General features: G+C 38.5%; 1 protein-coding gene across 4 annotated transcripts in view; it reads right to left on the bottom strand.

Annotated features, from left to right (window-relative positions):
- Positions 1 to 1,768: 1,768 nt before the first annotated feature.
- The window catches only part of LOC147737619 (uncharacterized), a 96,810-nt gene continuing 86,269 nt past the window's right edge, over positions 1,769 to 12,309 (bottom strand). Inside the window, exons 6-7 of one of the 4 annotated variants that reach the window (XM_086937674.1) lie at positions 8,708 to 11,609; positions 1,769 to 8,623 (exon numbers count right to left, since the gene is read on the bottom strand). In XM_086937674.1, coding sequence (XP_086793800.1) covers positions 8,484 to 8,623; positions 8,708 to 10,199 — 1,632 coding nt within the window. In that variant the 5' untranslated portion in view covers positions 10,200 to 11,609 and the 3' untranslated portion in view covers positions 1,769 to 8,483. Of the gene's footprint in view, positions 11,610 to 12,309 lie in introns of those variants that run through there. The other 3 variants (XM_086937830.1, XM_086937749.1, XM_086937598.1) reach the window with 3 other exon arrangements.

Raw genomic sequence — 12,309 nt, forward strand, 5'->3', positions numbered from 1 at the left:
TTGTCCGCTATTCAAAGGACCTGAACGTGTCGTGTCAGCTTGACATCAAGAGAGGGGTGCATCAGGGGTGCATTTTAGCACCCTTTCTTTTTAACCTATATATTAATTCCTTCGAGAAGGCCCTTTTGGCCAAAAATGCGGATTGTCCCCAGGTAGGCAAGCGTAGCCTGCCAGTCCTCCTATACGCTGACGATGCAGTCCTCTTGGCGAGGACAGCTAGGGGCCTACAACTTCTTCTGAATTCTTTTGCCCTTGTAATGGAGGACTTGGATCTGTTGTTTCATCATGCCAGGTCGTTCATTATGCAGGTGGGACCTCGTAAAGCTAAGCAGTTCACTTTTAAACTCTGACTTTCATCAATACCGAAGACCAATGTTTTCTCCTATTTGGGAGTTGTGATTGACGATTCCTTGAGTTGGTGCCCTTTGCTTACTTGGAAGAAAGGGGATCTAGTGAAAGCTTTTGCAGCTGTTTTTAACTTTGCCAGCAGAGTGGGAGGGAAGCCAATAGGGGCTCTTTTGAAGACATATAAAGACAAATATATCTCAAAGGTTATTTATGGGAGTGAGATTTTGGGCCACATTGGGGTAGGAGCAGTGCAAAGTACTGAAAACTCTTTCCTCCGAAGGGCTCTTTCTGTCCCACAAAGCACTTTGTTTTATGTTGTGCACAAAGAGTTGGGAATGCCTTTCCTCTCATATGTACTGGCTTTCCGTCCCCTGGCTTTGTGGCTTAATATTTGGGCTAAGCAAGAAAATACACTTAGCAAAGACATCCTAAGGGAATGCCTTTCACTTGACCATGTCTCACGCATCCGATGGCTCCAGTATATAAGAGTTGGTCTCTCCAGGGTAGGTAGGAACTATTCGCTAACCCTGAGCGCAGATGTAAGAGTGACTTTTCTCTGGTCAAAGAGTGTTTTTTAGGAATGAGCCACTGTGATAGAGAGGGAAATGAGCTGTGTAAGCCTAGTGTGCGTATGTACATCGTGTTAAAAACCGTACCAACCAGCGAACCTTATCTTCTAGGGCTTAAAAGCATCCATAATCATTTTCAATGACCCGGTTTCAGCTCAACCTCTTCCATTACCTCATGGCACACACTTGCGGCTTCCACAGAGGCCAGTGCCTCATACCCTGTAGCTGCAATTGTGAGTCTCGTCAGGACATGATGCACTTTATAATGTTTTGTAGTTTTTATGATGTCCATAGAAAGTTATTTATTATTCCCATTGTCAAAAAAACAGGTTTTAGGAGGGTGAGACCAGCTCTTATCTTTTTACAACTCCTCTCTAAAGACACTGTTTTGCATACGCTTTACTTTTTACGGTTCGCTGTTAGACTCAGGTCAAGCTGCGATTAACTTCTGTACTGTAATTCATGAATTTTTCTTTTGTGTTTTGATTAACTTGTACATATTATATTTGTCAATCTGTAACTTGGAAAATGTTTTATCCTTTTATGTATGACTTTTATGGTTTTCTTTTATAAAACCGAATAAAGTTTGTTGATATTAATCACTAGGGGATTCATTTACAGGGTAGCATGGTATCACTCACAATAACTCCAGGAGTCACAGTCCACACAATGTACATGCGTTGTTCCTCCTACTTCCAACTTTACATGTATCCCCAATCACCTGCCCAAACCTCTCCCTCCTGATGCCAATGTGGTCCTCCGTCAACCCGCAGACCATATTTTTTGCCCCTTTGAAAGTGCCCATACAATAAAAATGCTGCAGTTGTAAATACATATGAACTACCATTTGTTGTGTTTGAAACATTTTATTGAATAATAAAACCTAATAAACATAAGCTGATTATTAAAGCAAAACAGAACATCAGTTGTCATACACATGAGACGAAAGTTGTACATAAAAATCAACAAACTGTAACACAGCAAAGTTATGTACAGCACAATTCTTAATTTCAGGCAATCTTTAAAGTTGAACAATAGAAACATACATAAAGAACAAGAAAGGAAAGAAAGAAGGTGGGATACAGTGGTTTCATTAATGTAATGCTTCCTAGATATAGAAAAACAAATACTAATTATTGTCCTTAAGCAATAAAGTCCTCATATTAAAATACTGAGAGAACTACATTGAACAATGAAAATTTCATGTGCAATTAGAATTCCATTTGAATATTTTAACCTCCTCAGCATTATTTGACTCATGATTACAACCTGAATGCTTTCTGGAAAGGAACCGCCTCACGGGGTTCAAAATCAAATCTTTTCCAACAATAGGATTACAATTATAAACTTGAATTTCAATTTGATTTATTGATTTAGGCCTTTTTGGAGATCAACAATTTTAAATATATACAAAATACATACACCTTTGTAAAATTGTCACCTAAACTTGAATTCAATCCACCTTTTGATTAAACACTTCCCATTCAAGCAAGCATCACAGGACCACTTGTTGTTATCTTCCCAATTAGTGATAATGTTTCAGATGGCAACAACAATAAATATGTTTAGAATTTTACCTCCGAAAGCAAAAACATGCCATTTCTGAATCATGGTGCACAATCAAATGTAGGAACAGAAAGGCATCTTTAGGTATAGCATTCATTAAGGTTTGACCAGGCTTGAAACTAGAATTCCTGAACTTTTGGACATTTAAATGTCATATTTTAAAACAGTTCTAACAGACCCAGCATGAGCTCCGTGAAAAATTGAAGATGAGTGAATTGTACTTAGATAACATATGCTGATTAGTAATCTATTGATGTAAAATACAGTGGTCAGGCAATGCTTGTGGATCTAATCTATTTAGATTTTAACTCCATAGTTTATTGAACAAATTAACTGAGCATAATACTTGAAGGTCCATCTCTCAGATCAGTTCTGTTACAGTTTTATTTGCGATAACACTAAAAGAGATCAATGATAAATAGGTTTTAAAAGCCATGGGTGGATTTGATCCTTCGTCTAAATCTAGATTATTGTCTGCAATAGAAACCAGTACAAACAGATCAAATCTAAAAGCATTGAATATGTTTATTATAGTGGTTTAGAGTAAACATAGATGACACACATTGTTCCTGAAACTCAGAAATTGTATCTAAAGATTATGATTACATCCTTTATTATGTCCAGAAACCGGTTTAGATGATTTCCTGTTTAAGTGACAACATTTGCAAATATATTTAACAAAACATTAAAGCTGGATGTCAGAAATTCTGTCTTTAAGCATTGTGTAAGAGTTATGTGTGATGGGTTTTATTTGATCTGAAGCAACACTAACACTAAATAGGTATGTGCACCGGTTATCATTCAACTAACATTATTAGCAACCCTAATTTGTAGGGAATTGAGAAAAATTGATTCATGTAACAAGGGTTTTTATTTTTCAAAAATCCACTGGTTCGGTAATTCACAGAGTTTGCAAATGCTAAACCCCTTTTTGAAATGTACTAAGCCCATTTAACAATTAAGAATTTGGAAGGGGAATGTTAATAGTGCCCCTTCTAAATACGTAATACATCCTTAAGGTATGTAATAAGCTTTGAAACTATATGTGGGCTGAAAAACAAGGGGATATTTGTGAATCTGAAAGTAAAATGGGGTGCATTAAAAATGGCTTTATTTAAAAGCCATCACAGACACAGTAGTGTGCTGACTCCACAAGCAACCACTTTTACCAAATGGATTATTAATACATGAACCTCAGTATTTCCTATATATTGCGGAAATGTAGTCTCTAATATTTTTGTCATGTGGTGTAAATATTTGTTTCTATTATTTTATTTCCAATTTCAATATTGTCATGAAATGTACCTATTCTTTTTGTCAAACATACTGAAATATCTTTATCACAATTTTTGGGGCATTCTAAAAAGTGTTTTCACTCTCTAACTTAAAGCTTCCTAAGGAAATACTGACGCCAGTTCCTGGTTTCTCCTAGATCATTTAGTTTTCTCACTAAACCAAGCACAATATTGATTTGAGAGAGATGGTTATTGTAGTCGTACGCACTGGGGTTAGCTTACAAAAGTCAAATATAGAACTTCCTTTATCTTTAGAAATAATACTTGCAAAAGTTTATGTCCAATAATTTCAGATAATTTACTGATAAAGATATCAGATAAAGATCCCCTAATTTCTTATACCTTGTGGTATCAAAAATCTGCTAGAATTAACAGACTTCTCTTCTAGATAAATCCAGGTATGAGAAGGTATTAAATGCAATTATCAACTTTGTTATTTTAACACATTTTCTCAGTGCACAGATTATTTTTCCTATATTGATCACAACATTTCAAGCAATAGCCTGTGCTTAAACGTACAATGAAGGGGTAAAAATGTATTTCTACCACAATCAAGAAACCCTTGGATCTATGAGGATTACTGTTGCAAATGAAGATCTAGCTAAGATTAAATATCCCTTTAAAGGGAAGATTTCCCTCACCCACCATAGTTGGCATGCTTCCTCATTCGGAATCTTCTCCCACCGTTATACCTAGTTACAGTACAGGGTAGAGCCCCATCACTGAGAGGGAGGAGTTCAGGCATGTTTTGTTATAGAGAATGGTATACGAAATACCACAAAAATGAGCTCAGGGTAGCGGGGGCAGCAGAGTGAAAGTTAATAAGAGGTCAACATGTTTCAGCCTATTAACCCTCCAAAGAGGTGTTTGCGGCTTTCTTCAGGACCTAATCAAAAGTGCTGCTGCTGATTGTACTCAATCAATAACAAGCATTGGCATAGCCAATAGGTCTCGCCTTTGGGACCTTATAAGTGTTTAGCCATGCAGATCCAGTAAGAATGTGAAATAATTTCTCTTAAAAAAGAAGACTATAAACTAACTAAGCTAGACGTGACTTTATAACTGGTTAATCAAATGTTTCTGGAGGTTTAGTATATATGAAGAACTCCTTTTTTCTATGGCGTGTCATATAAAATTGATGCTCTAAATTTTGGTAGGAGTACACAATGTCAAAAAATTCAATACTGCTTTTATATCAATTTACTTTTGAAAGCTTGAAGTGAAAGAGAATTCTAAATGTCATTTGCTTATGAGTTGGCGCTTATGACTATTTCCATATGACAATGTAGTTAACATTTTTTTGTAAAAGATGTGTTCGAAGTATGGGTAGGGAAAATGGCTATTTTGGCCAAAGGCTCCCCTTTCTTTATGCATGCTAGTTTTAATTTGTACACAGAATCACCATTTTTTATGTGGTACACTGTAATGTTAGATGAATCTGTTTTACCCCTTTGATAAGCAAGAGATGACGATGAACCGTTTTTTCGTCCCTGGTTTCAAATGGATTCGGGTTGGAACAGACAAGGTGTTGGTTGACTGCCTCAGAAAATAGTTGTTTCCCGCATGCTGCTTACATGCGACCTAAATCTCTTCAGTCGAAGAGACGGCTGCATGCCTGCAGATATGGCCAGATCAGTACTTGGCTGGTTCAGTTCACCAGTGGGGCTAGAATAGAAGCTTTTAAGGGCAGGGGCTTAGCTTCCTATTGGTGCAGCAGGTGCAGTGGCACCAGGTCCCAGACGCCTTAAAGGCCCACTGAACCCTGATAACTGCTGTTTGTCACAGTTCAAACAAAGGCCGGAAGGGCCCACAAAACAATGATTATTGCTGTTTTCCACAGTCCAAACAGAGGGCAGGTGTCACATTTCCTTTCTTGCCTTAGGGCCCAGGGCACACTGGCTAGGCCACTGGTTAAGGATGCATTGGGGAAGAGGTGGGGAGACAGGTGGATTATCTAAACAGCTCGACAATGACTTCATGCCTGGGTATTAAAGTATTCATTGTAATTAAGGACTGAAGCAGGAATAGATCTCATAATATAGGGAGGCCTATGTACAAATGCAGCTCGATAAGCGGCTGCCTTTTAACATCTCACTTATCACCTCTCCTAATTTACAGTTTTATTTTAGATGCAGACTTAAATAGTGACCTATGAATATGTTTCATCTATCTTTAGGTTCCAAATGGCCCATCTTTTCCATATGCAAGTATTAGACAGGTCGGGAACACCCTATGGCGTTGAACTTCATAAAGCCACATTAATCACTGGTCTTGAAATGCAAATGGCAGCATTAAGCACGCAGAGGTGTAATCTACGTAATCTCATTATGTTCAGGGTACGGGAGGGTGTTTAGGGCATAAAGACTTTGACAAAAACATTGCTGCCACCGTAGAAATTCAATCTTCCTTGTCGTACCTTAGTATACAAGTAGTACCACATCCTTTGTATACCTGAATTAAATAGGCACACAAAATAGTACCGTATTTAAAGGCCCAGTTCAGAATTTCAGGGAAGGTGCACTGTCCCAGACTACACAACGGTGCAGTCTTTAGCAGGTGCTGTCATGTCACACAGGGGAGTACACCAGATTATGCTGGAAAAAGCATGTGGTGCTCCAACGTAGGGGCAGTTGTAAACCACCAGTCTGCTTACAAAGCAAACCGTCTGGCAGCTATTAAACGAGGTGGCATGTTTCCCCTGCAGGTGGTTGGGGTCTGTCACCATCCTGTCAGGTGGGGGTATACAATCAGTGCGCCTCTTAACTGCTTGTTTGCTATTTCGTCCGTGTCAATAATACAGTGCAGTCGCAAGACAAAAGGTTTTCCCACATTTGAATGTGGCCATGCCCAATACAAAGGAAAGCAAGCCCGTTGAGAATCTCTCCTACGTGATCCACACTACATAAAGGGCTATGGAAGTGTCTGCAGCCTCTTCTGTAGAACAAAAGCCAAAATGTCCATGGGACACAGAAAGAGGGTGCAGCTTCATTATGTACGAGGACGTTTGGCGTTCGTCTGTACTAAGCGAGTGACAGAGTTACTGTCATCTGTTCACCTACATTATGCTTAATATAAATAGTGCACAATTTCAGCGTCTGTGTCTGCCTACAACGTGGACCTGATACAAATAGCAGTACCTACAAGTTGGATGGTACAATTCAACAAGAGTCTAGGATACTCCAACACAGATGACTTTGCATCAACATTACGGGGCATCAGTCTTGATGGCAAGCCAACTTTGTATACATTATTATCAGAGACTATACTTGCCTCTTGGATACAACTTTACAACAGAATTTTATGAATTTTCGTACAGTTGTATTTATATAATAAAACAACCTACCCAGAATAATTGATCTATCTATTTATCTTTTTGGGTTCTGGAGTAGCATGCCACTCGCTGAAAAGCACTGCAATACTTAATCAGGGGTAGCAAGCGCTATATAAATGTAAAACCTTCCCTCTTCTATCCCTTCACTCTCTTTTTCAATCCAACTAACAGACCAATATGTCCAGCTCTCAAATACATTTTATATTTCCCTACACTAATTCACCACTAATCATTTTTGGATCCTGGAGTAGCGTGCTACTCGCCGAAAAAGCGCTTCAAATTGACCCTAACGCACTCCGCTGCTCGCAGAACTCTGCGTTGAGCTGTTGAGTTTTTTTGACACTTTGCGGAGTTCTTCATTGCGGAACACCACCTAGGCCTAATCTTATCATGAAAATCTAGATTTCAGTCATATGTTAAGAAACAAGTGCGAGTAGAAACCTTTTGGGTGGAGAAAATTTAAGACATTAATATTGTGATTTTTTTGTTAATTAGTTGATGTTTGCAAGTACGAACACTTCTCTGTGTCAAGTAAAGACCTTGAGAGTTTTGTAACTTTCAGATACTCAAATTGTGGATTTTGTTACAATTAAAACATTTTCAAGGCCTGAAATTTCTTTGGAGGTTACATGCGGGCAGCCTAAGTTATCCTGCAAGAATTTCTTGAATCCTATTGCAACTACAATATGTGCTCTCTCATGTAAAGTCAGGTTGTTAGAAGCTTTTCTGCAACTCAAGATACACCTTACTTTTCACCTGGTGTGGGTGCATTTCTCATGTTAAGTGAGATCTCCTTTCTGAGTATAACGTTTCTGGCTTTCCCCTCCTGTATAAGGCTTTAGTCCAGTGTGAATTCTCTCATGTGAAATGACATTGTATTCATGAATAAACTTTATCTGACATTCCGAACACACATACAGCTTTTTTCTCCTGACAAGTGAGAAGTAATTTGTGACCAAAACTTTGCTTGCATTTCGAGCACTCATAAGGTTTTTCCCCAGAGTGGGATCTCTCATGAAGCATAACTCTGTCTTTCAGATTCAAGCGTTTATGGCATAAGGATTTTCTCCAGTGTGGAGTTTCTCATGGTGAGATAGCGTTTTTCCCTGCAGCTTTTCTGGCATTCAGAGCACTCACAAGGTTTTCATCAGTATGGAGTTGATTATGGTTAGTGAGGCTGTACCTATCAAAAAATAGGAATTTCTGGCATTCACAGCATTGGTAATATTTTTTCCCTGTGTGCGTCTGCTCATGTAGAGTGAGATTGCATTTAAAATTGATGCTTTTCTGGCACTTGGAGAACTGAAGTATTTTTGATGGTGTGTTTTCTTATGGTGCATGTAACCATCACTACCTCTGAATCTTTTCTGACATTTAGAGCACTGATAATGTTTTTCCCCCAGTGTGGATTCTCACATGTGCAGTGAGATCAGATTTACAGCTGAAACATTTTTGGCATTCGGAGCACTGATAAGGGTTTTCCCCAGTGTGGGTTCTTATATGGTGAGTGAGATGTCTTTTTTCACTGAAACATTTCTGGCATTCGGAGCACTGATAAGGTTTCTCCCCAGTGTGGGTTCTTATATGGTGAGTGAGTATTCTTTTTTCACTGAAACATTTCTGACATTCAATGCACTGATAAGGTTTTTCCCCAGTGTGGGTTCTTGTATGCCGAGTGAGTATTCTTTTTTCACTGAAACATTTCTGACATTCAATGCACTGATAAGGTTTTTCCCCAGTGTGGGTTCTTGTATGTGCAGTGAGTATTCTTTTTTCACTGAAACATTTCTGGCATTCAATGCACTGATAAGGTTTTTCCCCAGTGTGGCTTCTTATGTGCCGTGTGAGACTATATTTTATACTGAAACATTTCTGGCATTCAGAGCACTGATAAGGATGTTCCACAGAATGGGTTATTGAATGTTGAGAAAGACTTTGTTGGTTACAGAACCTTTCCTGGCTTTCAGAGCACTGATAAGGTTTTTCCCCAGTGTGGGTCTGTATATGCTGAGCGAGACTGAGTTTGTTTTTGAAACATTTCTGGCATTCAGAGCACTGATAAGGTTTTTCCCCAGTATGGGTTCTTATGTGCTGTGTGAGACTACTGTTTAAACTGAAACATTTCTGGCATTCAGAGCACTGATAAGGTTTTTCCCCAGTGTGGGTTAATACATGTTGAGAAAGACTTTGTTTTTTACAAAACCTTTTCTGGCATTCAGAGCACTGATAAGGTTTTTCCCCAGTGTGGATTCTTGTATGTTCAGTGAGTCTGATTTTTACACTGAAACATTTCTGGCATTCAGAGCACTGAAAAGGTTTCTCCCCAGTGTGGGTTCTTATATGATGAGTGAGACTTTGTTTGTCAATGAAACATTTCTGGCATTCCGAGCATTGACAAGGTTTCTCTCCAGTGTGAGTTCTTCTATGCCGAGTGAGACTGGTTTTGTCACTGAAACATTTCTGGCAATCCGTGCACTGATGAGGTTTTTCCCGAGTGTGGGTTAATATATGTTGAGAAAGATTTTGTTTTGTCCAAAACCTTTTCTGGCATTCAGAGCACTGATAAGGTTTTTCCCCAGTGTGGGTTAATACATGTTGAGAAAGACTTTGTTTTTTACAAAACCTTTTCTGGCATTCAGAGCACTGATAAGGTTTTTCCCCAGTGTGGGTCCTTGTATGTACAGTAAGGTCTCTTTTTTCACTGAAATATTTCTGGCATTCAGAGCATTGGTAAGGTTTTTCCACAGAGTGGATTAATACATGTCGAGAAAGACTTTGTTTGTTACAACACCTTCTCTGGCATTCAGAGCACTGATAAGTTTTGTCCCCAGTGTGGATTCTCATGTGTTCAGTGAGATAAGATTTACAGCTGAAACTTTTTGGGCATTCAGAGCACTGGTAAGGTTTTTCCACAGAGTGGGTTAATGCATGTCGATAAAGTTGCGGTTTGATACTAAACCTTTTTTGGCATTCAGAGCACTGGTAAGGTTTTTCCCCAGTGTGGATTCTCATATGCTCAGTGAGGTAATATTTACTGCTCAAACTTTTTTGGCACACTGAACACTGAGAGAGGTTTTTCCCAGTGCGCATTCTCTCAAATTCAGTGAGATAAGATTTATGGCTGAATCTTTTTTGGCACAGGTAACTTTTTTCCCCAACTTGGGTTACTTTGCTTTGATTGAGGCGGGTTTTAACACTGAATTTGTTCTAACAGCCCGTGTTTTTATAAAATGTATCCCGAGAGTTAATATCTCTACATTTAGTTTTCTCTTGCTTATATGCCACTGTAAGAGTGTACCCGATTTTAGAGTCGGGCTTGTTTAGATAATGTTCAGCATTTATCTCTAAAAGAAATTGTGTGTAATCTTCTTAACACTTGAATTGAGCAAAATATGTCTGGAAGCAGCCCTGTAACACCTGTTGAAATGTTTCTAGCAGATAACAGTCTTTTGGTTATAGCCTCTCCAGCAGCAACTTATTTTGTGACTGAAGTTTTTCTCAAAACTATTTGTATAGGATATATTTGTATAGCAATGCAGTGATAAGGTGTTAGTCTGATATTTAATGATTAAACTGATAAGTACCTTTTTGCACTGGCGTAATGGCAGTAACTGAGAACATTAGAACATGCACATCAATATTGTTTCTCACCAATCGCAGAACAGCAGTTTCTTTTACCCTTTCTATGTTTGGTGTAAGGTTAAGGATTGTAGTTCTGAAGACGAGGATTTATTTACATTAGCTATAGTGCAACGGTGCTCATTTAATCCATTTTTATATTTACAGTTTTACATATCACTCCTGCACAACAGATAATGTTGAGGCAAATTTACATAGAATTACAGAACAGCACACAATAAAAAGAAAACAATCTGAGATGGTCATGAACACAATAAAGTGGTCATTTTTTAAGGTTTTCGCAAGAGTGAGCAGAGTGGGTTGGGGTGTTGCTTCCAGAGGCAGATAGTCTCAAACTTGCGTAACTGGTTAAACACAGTTGTTGAACAAAGGTGATTTTCCAATCTTTTGGTGGTTAGCGTGTCAGCTTCGGAGTCTTCTTTCAGTGTCTTTTCTTTGATGGTTTGCAGAAGAAACTTTTTGTTATATCTTTCTTTTATGCAGTGAGTGCTTCCTCTCTGGAATTACATGATGCTTTAGATCATGCGTGCTTTAGATGAACGTTATTCTGTCATGCTGAGGCAATTTGTCTTTCTGATAATATTTCAGATGAGGATGTTGTGATTGGTGTTTCTGGCATTATTTCTGATGCTTTGTGGACAGATATGACTTTGCTCTAGGTTAATGAAATGCAAAATTAGAGACTTCACTTACATATATAGTACTTTCCTCAGCTCCCACTTCCTCGCCACACCTAGATTTTGGAAATTGTTTAAACTTAGAAGGCTGGATGTCCTTCGGTTTTTCAAAATAATCCTTATGGCACTAACATTCAGTTGGCTGGTGCTAAATCTTGCTTTCTTCGTCCGTAATTTCAATCACCTATAGTATTAAAATTAAATAGTTAATACATGTAAATATCCCCAAAATTTATTTACAAGCCATATCAATGCAGAGTTGCAGAATTTATATGTTGAGCTGTTCTTCAGACAGAGCAGAGTGTAGAATGGTAGCCTGAGAGTACTTGGATCTAGGAGTGAGGAGTTGTAGAATTTCCAACATTTTATTAAGTTCAGAAAGGATACATGTACCCTATGGACTTATAACATAGAATCCCAAAAGCAGACATTAAAGTCATATGGACTGGCACCAAAAAGATATTTAAAATAGAATACTATTAATTAATTTTAATGTAGATTTCTAGGATGGGACTTTCCCCTCCACGGACAACAGGCGTTTCCCCCTGCCCTGAGTTACCACCTACTTGTATCTGGTATCTTGACTTTTGAGCTCTGGCCTCTGCCGCACGCAAATCTATTGTGTGTTGCGAGGACTATGCCTAGACCTATCCCTCAACTGTGGTCCAGAGTATGAATCAAGGGCAATGAAATTAAGGAGTACTTTCAAGTGTTCATTTTATTCCACCTGATTATTAGTTGTTAAGCTTTTCTGCACAATGGATTTACCGGGTGCAGAAAAACAGGACACGATTTTTTTCCAGACAGAATTAGACTGAAAAGACCCACAAGACTCTGTGTACAGCAGAAGCAGCCAAGACTCATGCTGTTTTTTACTAACTGGG

Source organism: Lissotriton vulgaris, chromosome 1_1, assembly GCF_964263255.1.
Source record: "Lissotriton vulgaris chromosome 1_1, aLisVul1.2, whole genome shotgun sequence".
NCBI classification, from domain to species: Eukaryota; Metazoa; Chordata; class Amphibia; order Caudata; family Salamandridae; genus Lissotriton; species Lissotriton vulgaris.